Source organism: Trachemys scripta, chromosome 2 (assembly GCF_013100865.1).
Source record: "Trachemys scripta elegans isolate TJP31775 chromosome 2, CAS_Tse_1.0, whole genome shotgun sequence".
Classification (NCBI taxonomy): domain Eukaryota; kingdom Metazoa; phylum Chordata; order Testudines; family Emydidae; genus Trachemys; species Trachemys scripta.
Genome location: NC_048299.1, coordinates 78,617,692 through 78,642,417, shown reverse-complemented (window position 1 = coordinate 78,642,417; position 24,726 = coordinate 78,617,692). Strand labels below are relative to the sequence as shown.

Below are 24,726 nucleotides of genomic sequence, written 5' to 3'. Positions count from 1 at the left end.
TGGACTAAGTACCGGAACTTCAGATCTTCCACCGTCATTCACAGAGACCATCCATTTACCTTAACATTGTTGCATTCATACTTCTTTTAAAGATGTCTTCTCTCATTGGGGTAGCATTTACGAGTTCAACTCTTCTTCAAATTTATTCCTCCCTCCACCCCTTGCTTTAAGTTCTACATCTGTATAATCTAGCCAGCTGCCCTATTTTCCAATACTCTATCTTTGGGCTTGAATTTACTTGCAGCAGTATAAATCAGGAGTTCCATTGATTGCAATCAATGGAACACAACAGCATTAGCTTAGCTCAGACAATGGTAGATTCCCGTGATTTTCCACTAACCTATTTCTTCACTGTCTGGTTTGGAGTGTCTACTGCTACTTCTCTCTCCTTTGACAGCAATGTTGTGCTGTTGAGACAGAAATCCTGTTTATCCACAGAGCAGATTTGAAGTGCAAGCTTCTTCATGCTGGCCCAGCTCTGTGCCTTAGCCCTGCACCGAAAGGATTGTCTCTCTCTCCTTCCCCTAGTCTCCATAGCCATTCAGTTCTTTCCGTTTTGGTTCAGAGCACCAGCAACTGTGCTAATTAACTCCATACCTGGTTACCAATCTTGGACTCATCTAGTTCACCATACTGCTTTTCAGCCAGAGGCATTCTATACCTGCTCATTTCCTAGGACTAAGCTCAAAATAGCCTCTGATCTCACTGCCCATTTCCTGACCTGGCTGGGCATGAAATCACTGGTGTCTACCATCACCAGAACTCTTTAACCTCCTTTCATACATCTTATTCCAGTCATTATCTTGCTATCCCTCCACATTCAGCATCCTGGTCTATTTACTGAGTCCTTTCTCACCCACACACACTCTCTCCCAATTGCTTTATTCGTTTCATCCTGGCCTGGAACACTTTCTACACAGACATTTTATTTTTCACTTAATTCCATCTTTCATCTCAGACTACACTTTCTCCTCTGTTGTTGGTCACCGTGTATTTGACCAGCAGACTTGGCACTATGTCTCTGGAAAGGGCTCACCTATTAAAGTGTGGATCATAATGATCTCACTGACATTATGTCTGGGCCAAAGAATCAGCTAATCCCATAAGACGTCATTGGTCTATCTATTATTAAAATTGAATTGCAACCTATGATGTTTTGTTAGAAACCTAGATTGTGAGCTCTGTGAGGCAGGCACTGTCTTTGTTCCATTTGTTTGTACAAAGTAGGGTGACCAGACAGCAAATGTGAAAAATCAGGACGGGGGTGGGGAGTAATAGGAGTCTATATAAGAAAAAGACCCAAAAATTGGGACTGTCCCTATAAAATCAGGATATCTGGTCACCCTAGTACAAAGTTGCATATAGGTACCTAGTGGATTTTCAAAATCACCTTTAAAAATCTGGCCATGAAGCCCTTTTGAAGTCTTTTAGCCCTTATGTGCGGAGTTTTGCTGCACACAGAGAGCACCCCTAAATGTTCAGTCTAAAGTGACTTTTATTATAGAATAAGAAAACCAAAACCAAAATTTAAAGCTTCATCAGCGAGCACAGCTCATGCACCTCTCTCTGCTGTAACAGGCTGCAGCATCTCTAAGAATAAGATGGGTGCAGTCTGCAGACCAGCTGAGCCCTTCAAAGCTGAAAGCTGCAGTACACAAAAAACAAGCACATCACTTTCATAGCTATGCACACCATGGTATGGATTCACCTGTGTGTAAACCAAACAAACTGTTCTATTTGCTGATTTTAAGAGATATGCTTATTATTGTCATGAACAACACTATCCTTGGGAGGAAAGGAGTTTCAGTGCCATTCTGGGAATTTAATATATGTGGAATGGAGATATAACAGCAACCTCTTAAAGAGAGAGAGAGAGAGAGAGAGAGAGAGAGAAGAACATTTTCTAGGCTTTTTTCATCGTTAGACTTTGTCTTGGATGTTCTTGCCACTGATGTAGTAACATATAGGCCAAGGCAACATAGTCAGAAGATTGTTAAAGGGACAAACATGGGTTTTCATAAAACATTTCATTTTGGTTTTGTTCAGCAGTGTGGTTCTTTATGGCCTACTAGCTGCTTCTCTAATCACTTCTTAGATCAAGACATAGATACAGGAGATGAAGGCAAGATTTTTTTTACTTCCTGCTCTTGGGCAGTGTGAGCCAGAGTGCAACATTTCTAGCCTCAACCCAAGGCAATGGAAAGGGTTAATCGGTTGTTCTCTCCAGTTTCCTGCACTGAATGTCGTATTTCAGTGAATAACTTTCAGTGTTAATTATAGAATGCAGAGCTACTGTTTGATTTCTGATCCTGTGGAACAGAGCAGCAGATCTGCAAATGTGCAGAAGCAAATTACATTTCAAATAAACAATTCCTGCTGGTGTGGGACCTGGGCCTGTTCAAAGCTGAATAGAGATGACTGTATGTCCTGGTTTTGCCTGAGAGCTTGATTGAATCATTGAGTTGTGATGGATTTTGGACAGGTGGCTTCTTTCATGATTGATTTAATTTCTTCACTAAATGCAGCCAGCAGTCAAAATGGCTTGGACTAAGGAATCAGCATAAGGAATTAAGACAAATACAAATGTTAATACATTTCCAATGCCTGTTAGCTCTTTATGAACACTTTTAGCTGGCTTTAAAGCAATCAGGAAAAAAAAGTATTGAAAGGAAACTGTAGGATTCCTTGTAAAATTCTCATCAAAAGCCAGACCCTGGTTATAATTTTCAGTCTAGCTAGAATCCTTCTCTCTCTTTCTGTACTTTAGTTTCCATAAGATGGGGGTAACATTAATTTTGTAAAAGGCTCTGTGATCATCAGAGGTACAATATCATCACAAGGGCTCACATGATTCAGATCCCTGTGATACTTGTAAGACATTGTAAGTCTGTCTGGGACATTGACAGGTACCATATAGTCTAGAGACATTGGGAGAGTTGAGCCTTTGAATCTATACAGAAAAAGTCTTGTTCCTGTGGCAGGTGTCAGACTGACAGCCTTGAAGACTGATGTCATCTGTGCACAGAAAGGGAACAGCATTAGCAGCACCAGCGAAATCTCCACCCACGCTGCCCTACAAAGATGCCTCAAGCCTGCCTTAGAAAAATCACCCGGTAAGTAGTCAGGCTCAGCAGAGACAAGACTAACCACCACCAGTGCTGATCATGACATTGGTTTTGGGCAATTTGAGCACTTGTCCGCTAAGAACTGTGCTGAGACTCTTGCTCACAGGCCTGAGGGTCTCAAACATTTTATTTACTGTGGGCTACTTCGTAAATAGAGCTATTTCTAGACTACTTTCCTTCCTGCTGCTACACCTTTCCTGCCAGCACCTGTGGAAACATTATTAAAGAGACAAGACCAAAACAAGCTCACCTTTTCCACAAAGCTTTGCCTGGGAGATTACATTCCTCCACTTTGAATGTGTGCTGTTGATAGTCTGTTCCTTCCTCTAAGCCCTGGTCTACGCTACGAGGTTAGGTCGAATTTAGCCGCGTTAGGTCGATTTTATAAGCAATGCGTCTACACAACCAACCCCGTTCTTTTGACCTAAAGGGCTCTTAAGATCGACAGCTGTACTCCTCCCCAGCGAGGGGAGTAGCGCTAAAATCAACCTTGCTGGGTTGAATTTGGGGTAGTGCAGATGCAATTCGACGGTATTGGCCTCCGGGAGCTATCCCAGAGTGCTCGAATGTGACCTCCCTGGACAGCACTTTCAACTTTGATGCACTAGCCAGGTACACAGGAAAAGCCCTGGGAAATTTTGATTTTCATTTCCTGTTTGATCAGCGTGGCGAACTCAGCAGCACAGGTGACCATGCAGTCCCCCCAGAATCGCAAATGAGCTCCAGCATGGAGCGAACAGGAGACACTGGATCTGATTGCTGTATGGGGAGAAGAATCTGGGTAGGCCGAACTCCAATCAAAAAGAAGAAATGCTAATATATATGCCAAAATCGCACAGGGCATGGTGGAGAGAAGCTACAACAGGGACACACAGCAGTGCCGCGTGAAAGTTAAGGAGGTCAGGCAAGCCTACCAAAAGACAAAGGAGGCAAACAGTCACTCCAGGTCAGAGCCCCATACATGCCACTTCTATGATCAGCTGCATGGCATTCTACGGGGGGACCCTACCACTACCCCATCACTGTCCGTGGACACCTATAAGGGGGGTGTCTTACGCAACAGGGAGGAAAATGTTGTGGATGAGAAGGAGGAGGAGGAAAAGAATGCGCAACATGCAAGTGGAAAATCTGTTCTCCCTGACAACCAGGACATTTTCATCACCCTGGAGCCAATATCCTCCCAAGGCAGGTTCCTGGACCCTGAAGCCAAAGAAGACACCTCTGGTGAGTGCACATTTGTAACTACACTACAGGGTTTAAAAGCAATAGTGTTTAATATTTGATTTGCCCTGAAGACTTGGGATGCATTCGTGGCCAGTACAGCTACTGGAAAAGTCTGTTAACGTGTCTGGGGATGGAGCGGGAATCCTCCAGGAACATCTCCATGAAGCTCTCCTGGAGGTACTCTGAAAGCCTTTGCAGACGGTTTCTGGGGAGGGCTGTCTTATTTCATCCTCCATGGTAGGACACTTTACCATGCTAAGCCAGTAGCAAGTAGTCTGGAATCATTGCAGCACAAAGCATGGCAGCGAATGGTCCTGGGTTTTGGTCCAAGCAACAGAAGGCTGTCATTCAAACAGTTTTGATTTGTAGTGTGGCTACAATAAGCACTGTGGCCTTGTCCTTCCCTCCTCCCCCACCTCACCCAGGCTACCTTGTCAGTTATCTCTTTTTTTTTAATTAATAAAGAAGGAATGCATGGTTTCAAAACAATAGTGATTTTATTTCCTTTGCCATCTGTAATCGAAGGGGGGAGGGAGATTGGCTTACAGGGAATTAAAATCAACAAAGGGAGCGGGTTTGCATCAAGGAGAAACACACACAATTCCCAGAAGGTAGCCTGGCCAGTCACGAAACTGGTTTTCAAAGCTTCTCTGATGTGCAGTGCTTCCTGGTGTGCTCTTCTAATCGCCCTGGTGTCTGGCTGCTCAAAATCACCACCAGGCGATTTGCCTCAACCTCCCACCCCGCCATAAACATCTCCCCCTTACTCTCACAGATATTATGGAGCACACAGCAAGCAGCAATAACAATGGGAATTGGTTGCGCTGTGGTCTAACCTAGTCAGCAAACAGCGCCAGCGAGCTTTTAAATGTCCAAAGGCACATTCTACCACCATTCTGCACTTGCTCAGCCTATAGTTGAACTGCTCCTTACTACTGTCCAGGCTGCCTGTGTATGGCTTCATGAGCCATGGGAGCAAGGGGTAGGTTGGGTCTCCAAGGATAACTATTGGCATTTCAACATCCTCAACAGTAATTTTCTGGTCTGGGAAGTAAGTCCCTTCTTGCAGCTGTTCAAACAGTCCGGAGTTCCTAAAGATGTGAGCATCATGCACCTTTCCCGGCCAGGCCATCCCACATTGATGTCGGTGAAACGTCCCTTGTGATCCACCAGTGCTTGCAGCACCATTGAGAAGTACCTCTTGCGGTTTACGTACTGGTTGGCAAGTGGTCCGGTGCCACGATAGGGATATGTGTTCCGTCTATCGCCCCACCACAGTTAGGGAATCCCATTGCAGCAAAGCCATCCACTATGACCTGCACATTTCCCAGAGTCACTACTCTTGCTAGCAGAAGGTTAGTGATTGCCTTGGCTACTTGGATCACAGCAGCCCCCACAGTAGATTTGCCCACTCCAAATTGATTCCCAACTGACCAGTAGCAGTCAGGCATTGCAAGCTTCCACAGGGCTATCGCCACTCGCTTCTCAACTGTCAGGGCAGCTTTCATCTTGGTATTCCTGTGCTTCAGGGCAGGGGAAAGCAACTCACAAAGTTCCAGGAAAGTGGCCTTACGCATGCAAAAGTTTCGCAGCCACTGGGAATCAGCCCATACCTGCAACACTATGTGGTCCCACCAGTCTGTGCTTGTTTTCCGGACCCAGAATCGGTGTTCCACTGTATCAACCTGCCCCACTGCCGCCATGATGTTCCAGTTGCCACATCCCGTGCTTTCAGGAACGTCTGTGTCCATGTCCTCCTCACAATCATCCTCATGCTGGCGGCTCCTAGCCAGGCTCTGCACATACTGCAGGATAATGCGCGAAGTGTTTACTATGCTCACAACAGCAGCGGTGAGCTGAGCGGGCTCCATGCTTGCTGTGCTATGGCATCTGCATGGGTAACCCAGGAAAAAAGGTTGTGAAATGATTGTCGGCTGTTGCTTTCACTGAGGGAGGGAGAGAGGGGAGACTGACAACATGTACCCAAAACCACCCGCAACAATGTTTTTGCCCCATCAGGCATTGGGAGCTTAACCCAGAATTCCAATGGGTGGCGGAGACTGCAGGGACTGTGGGATAGCTACCCACAGTGCACCGCTCCATGAGTCAATGCTAGCCATGGTATTGAGGACGCAATCCGCCGACTTAATGCGCTTAGTGGGAACATACACAATCGACAGTATAAAATTGCTTTCTAAAGATCAGCTTCAATTAAATCGACCTAATTTCATAGTATAGACATACCCATAGGCTTTATATTTATTAGCAGCTAATTTTCTCATTCTCTGCAGCTGCAATTGCTCCAGTCTGCTAGCCACTTTGCAGGTAGGTTCTGTCCTCTGTGTGTGCGTCTCTCCTGTTTAATGTTAAGGGCTCACAATGAAATACCTGACACAAAAAGACCCAAAGCAGCCACACCGAATGCTGAAAGGCACTTTTGTTTCAGTTTTAATTGGTCAAGAAAACCTTCTGACATCTTAGGAGGCCTGACCTAGGCTACAATTGGCTGTAGAGTGACAGCTACTCCACAGATCACCTGCGTATGACCTATACTGTAGCTGGAAACAGACCAAACAGCCATTGGATTTTCCGACACTAAACAATATGGGCTGGATTAGGACTAAAACCTAGAAACAAAAGGCTCGCTATCCCATAGCCAATCCCATGAGCCTTCTGCCCTCATCACCCAGGGAAGTTGTTTTTCCTTACACAGAAGAAGTATTTGTGTGACTTTTTCCCCCTTTTATCACTTGAAAAACAAGTACCAATGCTATAATGCCTGGGCAAAGTAAAGGGGCCAACCTGTAGCTTGGGATCAATATCTGGTCTGGAGTACAGACGCTAGACAATTGTGAGGATCCAGTGAAGGGCACTAGGAGGCTGCAGTTTACAACACTGATCTGTCTTTTTGGTCCGTGAAATGCATAGGCCCAACCCTGCTGCCTTTGACGTCACTGTCAAAAACTCCAGTTGACTTCAGTAGGTGTAAGGTTGGGCCCTGGATTAGCAACTATTTAAGAAACAAACAGAGGAAAGTCATTACCAATGTACAAGCTAGAAAATGGTTCTCTTCGGTCAGGCAGCAGCATAACAGTGCTGTACAATGCAAAGAGCACCGAGCCATAAAGAATGCTTGGCATTCCACTTTCTTTGATGCTAGGAAGTATGGTAAGAGATCACCTGGCTTAACCAAGAGACCCTCAATGACCCGAAACTCAAAAGAGAGTCATACAAAAAGTGGAAACTAGATCAAATTACAAAGGATCAATAGAGGGACAAGCATGTAGGGACAAAATTAGAAAGGCCAAGGCACAAAATGAGATTAAACTAGCTAGGGACATGATCATAGAATCATAGAATATCAGGGTTGGAAGGGACCTCAGGAGGTCATCTAGTCCAACCCCCTGCTCAAAGAAGGACCAATTCCCAACTAAATCATCCCAGCCAGGGCTTTGTCAAGCCTGACCTTAAAAACCTCTAAGGAAGGAGATTCCACCACCTCCTTAGCTAACCCATTCCAGTGCTTCACCACTCTCCTAGTGAAAAAGTTTTTCCTAATATCCAACCTAAACCTCCCCCCACTGCAACTTGAGACCATTACTCCTTGTTCTGTCATCTGGTACCACTGAGAACAGTCTAGATCCATCCTCTTTGGAACCCCCTTTCAGGTAGTTGAAAGCAGCTATCAAATCCCCCCTCATTCTTCTCTTCTGCAGACTAAACAATCCCAGTTCCCTCAGCCGCACCTCATAAGTCATGTGCTCCAGCCCCCTAATCATTTTTGTTGCCCTCCGCTGGACTCTTTCCAATTTTTCCACATCCTTCTTGTAGTGTGGGGCCCAAAACTGGACACAATACTCCAGATGAGGCCTCACCAATGCCGAATAGTGGGGAATGATCACGTCCCTCGATCTATTGGCAATGACCCTACTCATACAGCCCAAAATGCTATGAGCCTTCTTGGCAACAAGGGCACACTGTTGACTCATATCCAGCTTCTCATCCACTGTAACCCTTAGGTCCTTCTCTGCAGAACTTCTGCCTAGCCATTCGGTCCCTAGTCTGTAGCACTGCAGGGGATTCTTCCGTCCTAAGTGAAGGACTCTGCACTTGTCCTTGTTGAACCTCATCAGGTTTCTTTTGGCCCAATCCTCTAATTTGTCTAGGTCCCTCTGTATCCTATCCCTACCCTCCAGCGTATCTACCACTCCTCCCAGTATAGTGTCATCTGCAAACTTGCTGAGAGTGCAGTCCACGCCATCCTCCAGATCATTAATGAAGATAGTGAACAAAACCGGCTCCAGGACCGACCCTTGGGGCACTCCGCTTGAAACCGGCTGCCAACTAGACACAGAGCCATTGATCACTACCCATTGAGCCTGACGATCTAGCCAGCTTTCTATCCACCTTATAGTCCATTCATCCAGCCCATACTTCTTTAACTTGCTGGCAAGAATACTGTGGGAGACCGTATCAAAAGCTTTGCTAAAGTCAAGGAATAACACATCCACTGCTTTCCCCTCATCCGCAGAGCCAGTTATCTCATCATAGAAGGCAATTAGGTTAGTCAGGCATGACTTGCCCTTGGTGAATCCATGTTGACTGTTCCTGATCACTTTCCTCTCCTCTAAGTGCTTCAGAATTGATTCCTTGAGGACCTGCTCCATGATTTTTCCAGGGACTGAGGTGAGGCTCACTGGCCTGTAGTTCCGTGGATCCTCCTTCTTCCCTTTTTTAAAGATGGGCACTACATTAGCCTTTTTCCAGTCAACCGGGACCTCCCTCGATCGCCATGAGTTTTCAGAGATAATGGCCAATGGCTCTGCAATCACATCCGCCAACTCCTTTAGCAGCCTCAGATGCAGTGCATCCGGCCCCATGAACTTGTGCTCATCCAGTTTTTCTAAATAGTCCTGAACCACTTCTTTCTCCACAGAGGGCTGGTCACCTCCTCCCCATACTGTGCTGGCCAGTGTAGCAGTCTGGGAGCTGACCTTGTTTGTGAAGACAGAGGCAAAAAAAGCATTGAGTACATTAGTTTTTTCCACATCCTCTGTCACTAGGTTGCCTCCCTCATTCAGTAAGGGGCCCACACTTCCCTTTACTTTCTCCTTGTTGCTAACATACCTGAAGAAACCCTTCTTGTTACTCTTAACATCTCTTGCTAGCTGCAACTCCAAGTGTGATTTGGCCTTCCTGATTTCACTCCTGCATGCCTGAGCAATATTTTTATACTCCTCCCTGGTCATTTGTCCAATCTTCCACTTCTTGTAAGCTTTCTTTTTGCATTTAAGATCAGCAAGGATTTCACTGATGGGCAACAAGAAAACATTTTACAAATACACTAGAAGCAAGAGGAAGGCCAAGCAGCGTAGGCCTATTACTCAATGAGGAGGGAAAGACAATGTGTTAAATGCCTTTTTTGTTTCTGTTTTTACCAAAAAAAGTTAGCAGTGATCAGACAACTAACATAGTGAACATCGGTATAAATGGGACAAGATCTGAAGCTAAAATAGGGAAACAACAAGTTAAGAATTACTTAAACAAGTTAGTTTTCTTCAAGTTGGCAGGGCCTGATGAAATACATCCTAGAATACTTGAGAAACTGGCTGAAGAAATCTAATGTCCTCCTTTGACAAGCCTTGTGGATAGGGGGAAGCCTGACTCAGTGCAGGGGACTGGAACATATGACCTATTGAGGTCCATTCCAGAGCTACATTTCTATGATTTTATCATTTACCAATACAAAACTATGTTGAAAATTGTACTAAATGCTCTAGAGCCAGATCAGGCCTTGTGCAGCTGCAGGCTCCTCTGGCCCAAATGAAGGGGGAAAGGGACCAGGCCCCTTCATGGCATTATCTCCCATTCTTCCTGGACATAGTGAGCCAGCACATGTGAGGGGGTGGAATCGGGAGAGGAAAGGATGATGGAAACACATTGTTCCTCACCTCAACCCCCTGGGGAATCCCACCCCTCAGAAGCTGGTCCAACTATATTAACTTGGGAGATGGTTCCCTAGGCACTGAGGAGACGGAACAATACTTGTTCTCCACTCTTCTCCTCTAACTCCCACTTCTCATGGCAACAGAGGGTTGCTGCCTGCAGAGAAAGCCATGGTGGAGAGTTAGAGAGCTGAAAGGGGGCAGATGGACAACATGGAGGCATGGGGCTTCCGTGTGAATGGCCCTGGCTTCTAGTATCAGGGAATCTCACTTTGTTGCAGTCAAGGGGCAGCCCATGCCAAACAATTTGGGGGAAATACCATGATGAGACCCTCCTGATGTTTTCCTGCTGAAAGGAACCCTGTGGGGTATCCTCCTGGGAGGGGACAATCTGGGGGTCCCAGCTATAGCCTTAGAAGCCAAATTTACACTCATTTTGCATCCTGAACTCCCAGTGATTCCAATGGGAGTTTGGGATGTATAAGGAACACAGGATCGATCCCTTAGAGCTTCACTGAAATCCACAGGAAATCATTCAGGACACAATAAACATCTATATTTTTAAATCACTAACCAGGGTTAATGTGCCTCACAATCTGACGTGCTTAAAAAAAACATCCTAAGAAATAAAAGAATCATTCCTTTTTTCTTTTGTCCACTGGAATTCTCTGAACTTTCTCTAAGCCCAGGATACTGCATTTGTCCCAGCTCTCAGTGGAATTCTTTCTCCCTCTTGTCCCTGGAATGCTGTGAGCGAGTTTGGAAGGATTTCTTGCACAGACATTTTTGATTAAAGCCTGTGTTAAGAAGGCTGGCTCAGGGCAGATCAACGCCACTCCAAATCCACTCGGTCAGGAGCAGCAGCAGAATGGAGTTTCGAGGCGCCTGCTTGCTTCTATACCTCTTTTGCCTTGTGCAGGTTACAGTCCAGCAAGCTTCCACATTCAAGCAAAAGCCAGCGAGCTCCAAGAAAGGTAGGGAGCTGGGAAGGTTCATTTGGTGGGCCTGTATTTAACAGCATTTTATCAAAATCATTCTAAAAACATATAGACTTTAATAGCGCATCAGCTTTTTTTTTCCTACAAGATTTTTGACGCATCCTGCAGAATTCTATAGCAAGGAAATTTAAATTCTATTGCTTAGTTAAAAAAAAAAATCTTCCCAAAGTTATTGTCTTCTATTAAATTCTACAAGCTGTCCCCATAGTGAACCATTTGTTCTAAAATTCAGATAGCAACATACTATATATATTATCTCTATGTTTCTACCATTTTTTCCTGCATAAAAATCTCATTTTAATGATCCTTAATCTCCCCCATTCCATTTTAAGAGGAAAATAAAATGACAGAAGGAAAAGAGTTGATGTAAATTCAGAGGCAGAGTAGACAGAATATTTACTCCAAGAAACAGAGGAAGTACAGAATGTCTATGATTATATAACTTTCGTAACAAATACCAGCAGTGGTCTCCAAATCCTATTTTAAAACATTTGCCTCAAGTGTATATTAAGTTGTACTTCAGCTACATCTAGTAAAGAGTAATCATTAGCAGATAGTGTATAGAAAAATAAATGCACTGGGGTTTACTCACCAGTCCCTGTTTCTGCACAATACAAATAATTGAAGAACAACTGGGGTGAGTATCTGATGACTACTGTGAGCTCACTCCAGCCCTTAGAATTTGTGGGGAAATACTTTGGGGAAGACAGTTTCACAGATGTGTCAGACTGTTGCTACAGATATTTGAATTCGTTTTAAACATGGGATTTTCATCTTGGAGCAAACCTGAAAGAAGAAGATGTTTAAACAAACCATTTACTTGGCCAGTCATTTTCTGTAGCCTCTTCCCAGTTTGGTGATTTTTCCTCAGAAGTTTGTAATTGAATGAGCTTTTCCTTGTGCTTGGCCTTTCAGTAAAGTCCCTAATCATGTTTATTTTTTAAAAAATATCGCAGTAAGGGTCCAAAACACTCTCTCACCTCCACTGGTGCAGGGCATGTGTATGTGTTGCATCCCCTCCTGTCCCCCCAACTTGTACCAGTAGGTGCATTTGTGTTTCTCAAAGGAATTTTGCTTCACTCGTTATAGCAATGGATTTTTCTCTTTGTAACTGTTTGCTGACAACTGGGCTCTTCAGTAGGGTTGGTTAAAATTTTTCCATCACAATTTTCTTCAATGGAATGAAATTTTTCATTGAAAATGTCTGCTTTCCTCCAAAAACTCCAAAACTTTTTTTTGTCCTCTAGCAGTTTTCGGTCAAAGATTTTTTTCATTTTCAATGATTTCAATAAAGAAAGGGGAGGAAAAAAGTTACGAAACTGAAACAATGAGGTGTAAATTCATGACCAATCACCTCTATACTCAGGACCGGCTCCAGGGTTTTTGCCACCCCAAGCAGCCAAAAAAAAAAAAAAGCCGCGATCTGCGGCGGCAATTCGGCGGGAGGTCCTTCGCTCCGAGCTGGAGTGAGGGACCGTTCGCCGAATTGCCGCCGAATAGCTGGACCTGCCGCCCCTCTCCGGAGTGGCTGCCCCAAGCACCTGCTTGCCAAGCTGGTGCCTGGAGCCGGCCCTGTCTATACTCAGGGGGTGCTGGAACAATTTGTACAGTGGGGGTGCTGAGAGCCATTGAACCAAACTGTGAACCCTGTATATGACGGAAACCCCTTCAAGCTGTGGTAGCTAGGTTAAAGGTTGTGCGGCTATACCTACCTGAGCTTCAACCACACCCCGCATTGCAGTGGAGACATACCCTTAGCCCTTGTCTACACTATCACTTACTTCGGTATAAGTTATGTTGCTCAGGGGTGTGAATAATCCACACCCTGAGTGACGTAAGTTACAATGACCTAAGCACCGGTGTGGACAGAGCTTCTCCCTCTGACATAGCTACCGCCTCTCGGGGGAGGTGGAGAAATTATGCCAACGGGAGAGCTCTCTCTCATTGGCATAGAGCGTCTTCACCAGACGCGCTACAGTGGCACCACTGCATCAGTGCTGTAGTGCTTTTAGTGTAGACCTGGGGTGGACAAACTTTTTGGCCCGAGGGTGTGCAGGAAGGGGCTGAGGGCAAGGGGTTGGGGCAGAGGAGGGGTGCACAGTGTGGCAGGGCTGCCCAGAGGATTCAGGTGGCAGGGGGCCCCCGCTGCCAAATTGCCGCCGAAGACCGGCACTTCGGCAGCGGGTCCCGGGGCGGAAGAACCTCCCGCCGCCAAATTGCTGCCGAAGACCCAAAGCGGAAGAAGCTCCGGCGGCCCAGGCCCCACGAGAGTTTTCCGGGGCCCCCGGAGCGAGTGAAGGACCCCGATCCAGGGGCCCCGAAAAACTCTCATGGGGGTCCCTGCGGGGCCTGGGGCAAATTGGCCCACTTGCCTCCCCCTCTGGGCGGCCCTGCATTGCGGGAGGGGGCTCAGGGCAGGGGGTTGGGGTGCAGAAGGGATGTGAGGTGTAGCAGAGGACTCAGGGCAGGGGGTTGGGGTGCAGCAGGGGTTTGAGGTGCAGGCAGGGGGCTTAGGGCAGGGGGTTGGGGTGTGGCAGGGGGCTCAGGGCAGGGGGTTAGGATGCAGGGTGTAGGAGGGTTCAGGGTGCGAGCTCCGGGCTCCAGGGAGTGGCTCCAGGATGACAGCAGTGTGCACCGGGGCCAGGGCAGGCTCCCTGTTTGCCTGCCCTGGACCTGGCCCTGCGCCGCTCCAGGAAGCAGCCAGCACCATGTCCCTGTGGCTCTTGGGGGAGGAGGGGGGCAGAGGGCTCCGCGTGCTGCCCTCGCCTGTGGGTACCTCCCCCAAAGCTCCCATTGGCCACAGTTCCCCGTTCCTGGCCAATGGGAGCTTCGAGGGAGGTACCCACAGGCGAGGGCAGTGCGTGGAGCCCTCTGGCCCCCCTCTCCCAGGGGCCGCAGGGACATGGTGCCGGCCGCTTCTGGGAGTGGCGCAGGACCTATGGCGCCACAGGAGTGGCAATCCTGTGGGCTGTATCCAAAGCCCTGACAGGGCCGGATCTGGCCCGTGGGCCATAGTTTGCCCACCCCTGGTGTAGACAAAGCCTTACTTTCCCTGGGCCTGAATTCACCATCTATGAAATGGAGATAATGGTATTTCCCTCCCTCACTAGGGTGTTGTGAGGATAATGGCATTAAAGTTCATGAGGCACTCAGACACTACAGTGATGGGGTAATAGAAGCACCTACTAAAATAGATTCTAGGGATTTGGATGCCTAATTCCCAATAAAATTAATGGGAACTGGGTGTCCAAATCCTCTAGGCAGCTTTGAAAAAATCACAGCTCAAGAGATGTGGCTAGCAAGCACTTCTGTGAAGCAGATCTTCAAACATGTTGAGGCATGTCAGTCACAAATTGAGCTGTAAGCAGTTCCCACCAGGAGAATGCTAGCCACCAGAATTTACATTTGCTAGCTTTAGAAGATACTTTTCATCGGCTGTATTTCAATGGCAAAAACTCAGTTTAAGGGTTTTAGCATGGCTTCCCTGATCAGTGTGGAGATTATTTTCTGTGAGAACTGTTCAAACCACATTATATGACCGTGCTGTGGCTCAATGAGGAGTGGGTTATAGACGAGTCTGGCTAGAAAAGTTATCAGAAAATATTGCTATCCACAGTGGTCAGGGAAGTCATGTAGTACCTTGCTACAACAGCTGGGTGTTTATGATAAGCATCTTTCAACTATAATGTGAACACATCCCATGTGCAAAGAATTCCACTGCCTTTTCTGCTCTCTCTGCAAGTACTGCCATCCAGGGTCATAAAAATTCATGGATGGTAGAATATCAGCTGTGTATAACTCTAACACTTTTATTTCAGCTTAAGTCCTCACACAGGGCTTGATTCGGGAATTATGCCCTGTGCAGACGAGCCCTAAGCCTCACAACACCCTCTGAGGGAGAATTGCTGTCACCCTGTGCAGATGGAGGAAGTGAGGCATAGAGGGGTTAAGACAAGTAACTTCCCCAAGAACCACACATAGTGTTTGTGGCAGAGCCAGGATTAGACGCCAGAACTCCTGTGCTTTAGCCATAAAACCATCCTTCCTCTTTTCGTGGTCGTATGTTGGGTTAAGGCTACTAGCCCTTACATTGCTAGAGAGGCTCCCTTACAGAAGCAGCTGTATTAATGGGAAGTTTCCCACGATGTGTTTTCCTCAAAGGTACCAAAATAATAACTAATGCTTCAGCGTTAATGGAACCCATTAAAGTTAATTGAGCAATGATTAAAGCAGCTCAATATACTCCTCTTGATGCTTTTGTTTCCTATTCATGACACATGATAATCTTCACTGCTCGTCTTTTATAGGGCTTTCAATGTTGCTTTCCAACTGCTCTCAGGTAGTAACTCTGCTTACTTAATCAATTCACCATAGCCGGCATTTCCGGGATAGACCTGGCCTATGGTCTGCATGCGTAGATTGTCACATTTGCTTTTACCACATCAGGTTCCCCCATAAAAACACCACCACATTTATGGCAGGACAGGTATAGAAATAGTTTCTTGGGAGCAGCTGTGTAGATACAGTGAATACCACCCCCTTATTGTCCTGTTTGCTGCAACATCAAAGGGATAAAAGCTCAATTATTTCTTAATGAGAGTAACCAGAGTACCAATTAGTAGCTGGTTACAGCAGTTGCAATTACTCTAACTAAGCCATAGATTGGTGACATTAGTGATAATGGCACATTTAATTACATGGGAAATGGCTTCAATGGAGTGGTAGGAGAGTACCAAAGAAGAACTAAATATTGTTTTATAATCTTATCACTCCTAAAGGCTAGATCACCCCCACCCCCAGAAAACCCCACATAGGGTACAGAAAATCAGGAGAGAAACCTCATGGAGTCTCCACTGGATCACTTCTTTGGTGAGAGTGAGGTATATAATCCCCATAGATGGACCAAATGATCTGGTCCCCAAAAACAGACTTCCCATTGTTAACAGTGAGGGTCAGTACCCATCTGGACCAGAGATCAGACCAGCTGTTCGTCACAGACCCTTCTGGTCTTAAAATCCATGAAACTCATGGATCGCTAGGGGGCCACTGAAGACAGGGGCCATCCCTGTGGAGACCCCGTAGCTTCTTGCTCCCTCCAAACTCTGTGTCAGACCAGCTCCTGCAGAGTCAACACTACTAGAAAATTCCCCTTCTCTGGGTACGTCCACATGGCAGCTGAAGGTGAGATTTGCAGCTTGGGGCGGCATACTCCAGCTAGCTTTAATCTAGCTCACAGTCTAAAAACAGCAGTGAAGACACAATGACCCAGGCTTCCTACTGAAAACGGAGTCCAGTTCATGGTCTTTGGCATGACATTCAAAGCGTTCTATGGGACTAGCCCTAGCTACTAGTGAGACCTCTCTCCCAGCATGACCCTGGCCTATCATGAGAACTGCGCTCCACTGGAGCAACGGAAGTGTCATCCAACGGGGTGTGGGGCAGCGCATGATCATGAGAGACAAGGGAGACTCTCCCAGGAGCTGGACCAAAGCTACAGACCAGGCTCGCAAGAGACAACTGCCATTACAGGCCTCAATCTCTTCAGGACTAAATGTAAAACTCATCTCTCTGACTTGCCTCTCTCTCAAAAAGTTCTTCACACCCCACTTCAAGAAAATGAACTAAGCCATTGTCCCTATGGGAAAAAAGCAAGAGCACAAGATTTGGAGGGGGAGGGAGGGTTCAGAAATTTGGAGGGGCTCAGGAAGCATGTAGATAGGGATCATTAGATAAACTAAACTAGTTGGCCGAGGGGTGGTCGTGGGGAAGGAGAAAGAGAGAGAGAGGATCTAACCTTGCCCAGGGCTCCTAGGAAAACTTTGGGAACCGGTTCAAAGTTTTCTCTGAGGTGATTTTCAATAGAAAAGTGGTTGAATATGGAGTAACAGGAGAAACAAGTTTAAAAACCCTCAGGCTAGTCTGTCTGTAAAGATTGTAAGAGATACATTCTCCAAAATAGAAATTCTGGGCTAGAGCCTCAGCTGGTGTCAATCACCATGGCGCCGCTAATTTCAATACAACTATGTTGATTTACGCCATCTGAATATGTTTTGCTTGAGTTGCCATTAGTTGCAATGCGATGTTGTTTGATCTTGTGCTGACCATGCATATTTTAAACGGAAAACATCAGGCAATAATAAAAAGTATAAACTGGGCCAGCCCTGTGAGCATGCCAAATCTCCCATGTTTGTGTCCTGAGCTTCCAAGCCAGCAGAGGCTAGGAGTGCTGCAGGGAAATTGCACTCGACTCCAGAAGCGGGGTGCAGTGGGACTTAGTGCTTCATATTCTTCTGTACTGTCCACCTAGAATGGAAGCCAAGAGAACAGTGCTGATGGCCTCTGGTGAGTGTCCAGTATTCCATCAACAATGGGAGAAAAATGGATCCTTGAGCATAGATAAGACTATTTCAGGGACCCTATTGAACACAATGACTGTTTCCAAAATCCATTCTTCCCCTAAGAATCTTTGCTGTGTGGAATTCACTACCTGAAAGTTTTGTTCATTCTCACTCATCGGCAAACTTTGTGGATTCTACAGTTTCTTTAACTACATGTGTAACCATTGTTTCTCACTCAAACTTCCATATGACCTTGCTATTCCCCTATTAGAATTGTAGTGTATGGAGTAAATAGTCTTTAAGAGGCTGAAGAGTGAAACACATAACAGAATACATGAGTTTTAGTAATAGATTCAACTCAACCACACACACAGGAACCAGTGTTTTCTAAGCAGGAGGAACCCATCCAGGCAGTTCTAAGCAACTCCATCAAGGATACCGAAGCTTGATATGCTCTGCTAACAGAGACATACTTGAGAAGCATTTCACCATTAGAACATGCTGTCATGCTGAGAACACTTGCTCAGAAGCGTCTGAGAACATATTAATCCTTTAAATTCTTTGAAGTGTATGGACAGAGCCAGAAGAACTCTGTTAAGGACTTCTTCGACAATTCCCTTCTGTTTGTATTATTGATCCAGAAAATTCATCCAAATCTCATTGAAATCAACGGAAGGACTCTTATTGACTTCAGTGGGCTTTGGATTGGATCCATAGTTCCACACACTGCCCCTTTACTGTCCCAGAGTAGTAACACATTCCATGCCCCATTGGGCAAATGCTGTACAAGCACAAGGTGGTAGTGTATAGGCCACTATAATACAAATGCAGTGGCGGGTGGTCATCCTGCAATAGAATGCATTGGGGAACCAGTGTCTTTTAAGGAGTCTTTTGAAGGAGGAGAGAGAAGGAGCTCTGGTTACACTAATAACCTCAATAGCATTCATTAGATGTACATGAGATGTTTGTGTTCATCTCTTGATTTGTTCCACAGATGGTGTGAGCCTCAAAATGATTGAAGATCTTAAGGCTTTGATTGACAACATCTCCCAGGAGGTGGCTTTACTGAAAGAAAAGCAAGCACTTCAGACAGGTAAAGAGCTCATTGATGAATACACAGTTATTGCTTTGAGGTTGGTGCTAATTAAAATGTGGTTACAATCTCTCTGTACATGATGACAAGGGTGTTAAGAGAGGTCCTGGCGTATTTGGGCTAGAATTCCATCATTAATGATGCATTCATAATTACATTAATGCTCTGTGTGGTATTTTCACAACATTTCCAGACAGATGCAGCTGCTCAGACTTTTAATTGCATTAATTGTACAATATATGGCTCAATAATTCTTTATATGCTGGAACTTCTCATTAGATATATTGAGAATTTTACAGTGGCACTAAATCAGATGGACAAGATGGGTGAGGTAATATGGTTTATTGGATCAACTTCTGTTGGTGAGAGAGACAAGCTTTTGAACTTCACAGAGCTCTTCTTCAGATCTGTGTAGCTCGAAAGCTTGTGTCTCTCACCGACAGTAGTTGGTCCAATAAAAGATATTACCTCCCCCATCTTATCTCTCTAATATCTAGGGACCAACACGGCTACAACAACAAAGAAAGCTAAATCAGGTGGTCATTTTTCCTTCATCGGTCAGAGGGATAGAGTATAGGGGATCCGGTTGTGATGTTTTACTCCATATGTTTATGGAAATATGTTTATAAGTATGAATATGATGTAACTAGAATATGCTTCATGCAAAAGGTCTCTTCTAAGGTATCATTATAAAGCGTATGATCTACTGAGTGTGTTCATCCTATTTGTCTGCATGTATTATTTCTGTGTCTGGAGTTAGGAGAATAAGATATAAACTTGTATTATTGATGTAAACATGTTAAGTGGAAGCCATTAAGAATCAATGAACTGTGAATGGATTTGTTTACCTGCAAGCCTTCCTATGTATGTGTCTTTCAGCTACTAGGTAATGAAGAAGGAGGTCTTACTGTGACATGTGATCATGTCACCTGAACTGGAATCCATCTTAAACCTGGAGCTTTTCCATTTTAGAAGGAGGGGTGGGGAATTGAGAGAGACAAAAGATTCCTGCCTTGTGCCAAAGCTATAAAAGGGGGTGGAACAAAACAAAGGGGGCTGTCAGTCATGAGAAATCCCCTAGTTACCACCTGAGTTGAAACTAACAAGTACTGTACCAGGGGAAAGGATTGGGCCCAGACTAGGAAGAAGTCTAGTCTGTGAAAGAAGCTTATTGGAACATCTCTGAGGCTGAGATTTACCTGTAGTCAGTGTCTTAATGTATTGGGCTTAAATTTGTGTGTTTTGTTTTATTTTGCTTGGTAACTTACTTCGTTCTGTCTGTTATTACTTAAAACCACTTAAATCCTACTTTTTATACTTATTAAATCACTTTTGTTTATTAATTAACCCAGAGTAAGTGATTAATACCTGGGGGAGCAAACAGCTGTGCATATCTATCAGTGTTACAGAGGGCGGACAATTTATGAGTTTACCCTGTATAAGCTTCATACAGAGTAAAACAGATTTATTTGGGGTTTGGATCCCATTCGGAGCTGGGTGTCTGGGAGCTGGAGACAGGAGTACTTGCTGAGTTGTTTTCAGTTAAGTTTGCAGCTTTGGGTGTGTGTTTCAGACCCTGGGTCTGTGTTGCAGCAGGCTAACGTGTCTGGCTCAACAAGACAGGGCCCTGGAGTCTCAAGTTGGCAAAGAAAACAGGCTCACAGGTAGTTTCATCACATCAGGTGACAGTCCAAGGGGGTCTCTGTGACTGAACCCGTCACACCTGTACTTTAATATTTCCCACAGTTTTCTCTTTGCTGTGCAGCCAGCCATCACCCTTTTGTCTGACCCACATTGCAATCAGGTCACTATAGCATATTTTATTATTATTGTTTTTAATACATTATTGCCTAGGGACCCAAATCAGGGATCAGAGTCCTGGTGTGCTAGGCCGTGTATAGACACATAGCAAAAGATGGTCCCTGTTCCAAAGCGTTTACAATCTAAGTATTCCACACTAATATCATGTGAAGAACTGCCACCGACATCAGTGGAAGGTGCGTTGGCAGAACATGCAATAGACTTGAGACCCACAGTGTGGATTAAAGAGGATAATTTTGTCCCATATCTAATTATCTTCTTTGAAAAAGAATATGGGTTAGATTTAGGTTTCAGACACAAGTCCAGGTTCAATGGGACTTTAAAATACAGTTTGAATATTCAAATATGGCTCCTATTAGGGTTTTTTTTATAAGGTGCCCAGAGGCTTTCAGTGCTTAAAACTTTAAAAATGTGTAATTTCTACTAACAACTATATCATTGTGAGAGAGTAGAAAGCTTAAAAGTTCTTAGCAATGGGGCAAGGAGGAAATTTTTCTGAAGAGCTTAAGTTATGCATGTGCAACATTTCTGATCAAAACCTGTGAAAAAGGGAGTCTCTTTTATGCTTGCATAACTCAAACAGCTGCATCAAATATGCACAAGTTTTCCAGAACTCTGCAATGTTGGGTCGAGAGCAAGCATGAAAAAGTTCAGCCCATGAGGAATTTGTTTGGGAAAGTTTAGGAGCAACTTAAAACAAAGGGAAATGGGGATTTGAGTTCTTGCTTTCTATGCGAATTTGGAAGGCACATGGACACAGCGGGTTCCACATAACCATGTTTACTAATTATATACAATCATACAAGGCCTCGCGACATCTATACCCTGTCAGAGCAGCACTGTGTGTAAGGTTACATCTACACTACGGGGGGGGGGGTTGATTTAAGATACGCAAATTCAGCTACGCGAATAGCGTAGCTGAATTCGACGTATTGCAGCCGACTTACCCCGCTGTAGGGACGGCGGCAAAATCGACCTCTGCGGCTTCCCATTGACGGCGCTTACTCCCACCTCCGCTGGTGGAGTAAGAGCGTCAATTCGGGGATCGACTGTCGCGTCCCGATGGGAACGCGATAAATCGATCCCCGAGAGGTCGATTTCTACCCGCCGATTCAGGCGGGTAGTGTAGACCCAGCCTGAGACAGAGTGGCCCATTACAGGGCTTCCAAATTATTTAAAGAGCTACTGTAACCCACGCCTACTTGGTGTAGCACCCTCTAATGGTACCTAGGCCATCTAGAGCAGTGGTTCTCAAACTTTTGTACTGGTGATCCCTTTCACATAGCAAGCCTCTGAGTGTGCCCCCCCCCTTATAAATTAAGAACACTTTTTATATATTTAACACCATTATAAATGCTGGAGGTGAAGTGGAGTTTGGGATAGAGGTTGGCAGCTCATGACCCCCCCATGTAATAACCTCATGACCCCCTGAGGGATCCTGACCCCCAGTTTGAGAACTCCTGATCTAGAGATTAATGAGTCTGCTACAGCCTTAGCTAAGAGCCATGTGGTTTTTAGCTCATGCAGTAGAGACTCATGCATTTAGCTCCAGAGGTCCCAGGTTCGACCCCACCCGCTGACCACCGGGGGCTGTCAGTGATACACTACTACCCAATTCTTATACAGGGTTTCAGAATGAAATTTTGAATTCAACTGTAACATTTGCTATTGATGACCCCTCTCAGGCACTGTCTTTACAACATGTTCTTTTCTGTTTGTACTTTGTCTTTTTGTCATTTCTTAGTGTGTTTGAAGGGCACTAAAATTCACCTCAAGTGCTTCCTTGCATTTTCCGACACCAAGACATATCACGAGGCCAGCGAAGACTGCATCTCCCAAGGCGGCACCCTCAGCACCCCCCAGAACGGGGATGAAAACGACGCGCTATATGAGTACATGAGGAAGAGCATTGGGTCAGAAGCAGATGTCTGGCTCGGCATCAATGACCTGGCAGCTGAGGGCAAATGGGTGGACATGACAGGCAGCAGCATCCGCTACCGGAACTGGGAGACTGAGATCACCACCCAGCCAGATGGCGGCAAACTGGAGAACTGTGCAGCCTTGTCAGGGGTTGCCATTGGCAAGTGGTTTGACAAGAGATGCAAGGATAAATTGCCGTACGTGTGTCAGTTCATGATTGTGTAACAGCAGGGCTCCTACTGCTGACGTGTAGGCCAGGTTATTCTGTTTGGCATCAGGAATATATATAAATAGTTTATCTATTTGCAAATATATACATTATATATATATACACAAATAGATAAGCTATTTGCAAATAAAGTCATCGTGGCCTGGTAATGCATTAGAGCACGTTAGATCTATGCTGCATTTTAATTGGCTAAAAGCTATTTCCAACTCCATAGCAGCTGCATTGTTCTTACTAAGGCATGATTTATAGATATATTTTTTTACATCAGAAACATATTAGGATGGCTTATGTGATTTAATAAAGAACCAGTGCGACACTCCAACTTTGCAAACCATAAAGTAGGTTACATAAGCCTCATTAAATTGTTGCTGTAGATACTTTTCCTGCAATTCCCTTTCCATTATTGCTGATTCTATCAAGCTATCCATGAACTAATCGAATCTTTTCCTCTTGCCAATTCATGGCCCAATCCTGCACCCCTTACTCTGGGAGTTTGGAGTCAGGAGAGACGGACTGAGCTTTCATTCAGTGAAATCAGAATCCACTGTAATCGAGATCAGAATCAGTTTCATGCTGATGAACATGTTGTTCCAAACAGTAGGGCCAGTTCTTTTTGCCTGACTTTGACTTTTAAAATTGAGTCTACTTGCAGAGTAAAGTACTACTGTGACATTGGCAGGGTTGAGCCCTCTGATAATAGGACATCCTCATGCGAATTAGAAAGAAGTAGACTGATCTATAAAGGATAAGGGTGGGATTTTCAGAAGAACTCAGAGCTGGCCTAAAGTAAATTGATTTCAATGGGAGTGGTTAGTCCAGGTGCTTCTGAAAAATCCCGCCGGGAAGCTTTATTTTGGAGAAAGTGCTGATTATTTACTAACTCATTCATTAAAATATAGTTTGTTTATATGGCCATTGGCTGGGCTCTTTGGGAACTGTAGATGTATAAAAGATCATTGAATCCTAAGAAAATCAGATTTAGCCACTTTAAGGATCATGTGATCTATTTTGGCAATGGACTGTGTTACCCTAGGTGACTCTTGTCATCTGATTGCATAACCGAAATGCTCTCATATCTGTTGCTTTGCCTTAATGGCCTCTCCACTCAGAGCCAGAGTTTCAGCTGGTGTCAATCAGTGTAGCTTTGTTTGCTCCCCTGGCTACAGTGGAACTGTAATGATTGACATCAGCTGAAAAATCTGGTCTCGGTATTTGTTTGCTAGGAAGAGGATTACATTTCAATAGAAACATTTGTTTTAAAGACGCAATGATGGAAAAATAATGGCAGGCCTGGACCATGACAGTTTAATGAGGCTTTGATAAAGTTGTTTTTCCTTAAAGTTTGCTCAAATGTATCATTGGTTCTTTAAGTCTGCTGTGCTTGATGATAACCCATTTAGTTGAGGTTACTTATTCCTTGCACTGTCATGCAAAGGCCTCAGATGTAACATGTTCTTCTAAAGCCCATTGGAGAAATATTTCAAGTCACTGCTTTGTTTATAAACAACAAGAGCTGGGTGTCTTTCAGAATTGATAGGGAGGGCCAAACAGGAAGACAGTGCATACTTCTGAGCATACTACTGCCAAACTCTCCGCTGTTCACACGACTATAAAATAAATCTATATAGCTTTGCTCAGAGAATGAAGTCAATTGATTTTAATGGAATGCTTTCTTCTCCAGCTGCTAGCGTTTCCTTTCAGAGCCGCTTCCCAGACCAGTGTGAGGATCAGAGGCATTAAAGATTGAAAAAACCCTATTACATGGTATGGTTTGCAGGATTCTCCCTTATGTTATCAGGCTATAAACACATACTATATATTCCACATGCACAAAGACAGGGGATACATTCAGTGAACCCTTTTATAGCAAACTGGGATTTCCTTCCCTCATCATAAGGGAAGTTTTACTACAATAGACTGGCCTGCTGGCAAAAGACCCATCTCTGATCCCCTCATCCACCCCCAGGAATGGTGGCTGGGGGCTTCTGGAAGGCTATGTCTTCACTCTCAAGATGGAGCAGCCCTCTCAAGGC

General features: G+C 45.0%; 1 protein-coding gene across 1 annotated transcript; it reads left to right on the top strand.

Annotated features, from left to right (window-relative positions):
• The first annotated feature begins 10,957 nt into the window (after positions 1–10,957).
• On the top strand, positions 10,958–24,432 carry CLEC3B (C-type lectin domain family 3 member B). The gene is made up of 3 exons (XM_034760978.1): positions 10,958–11,268; positions 18,625–18,723; positions 22,289–24,432. Exons 1-3 carry the CDS (start codon positions 11,163–11,165, stop codon positions 22,687–22,689), a joined length of 606 nt encoding a protein of 201 aa, XP_034616869.1. The 5' UTR covers positions 10,958–11,162; the 3' UTR covers positions 22,690–24,432.
• Positions 24,433–24,726: the final 294 nt, after the last annotated feature.

Excerpts from the sequence above, each read along its gene's own strand:
- CLEC3B (XM_034760978.1), top strand. The coding sequence starts at position 11,163 with ATGGAGTTTCGAGGCGCCTGCTTGCTTCTATACCTCTTTTGCCTTGTG. Across the intron at positions 11,269-18,624 it reads GCCAGCGAGCTCCAAGAAAG|ATGGTGTGAGCCTCAAAATG; the intron begins GTAGGGAGCTGG and ends TTTGTTCCACAG. Across the intron at positions 18,724-22,288 it reads AAAGCAAGCACTTCAGACAG|TGTGTTTGAAGGGCACTAAA; the intron begins GTAAAGAGCTCA and ends GTCATTTCTTAG.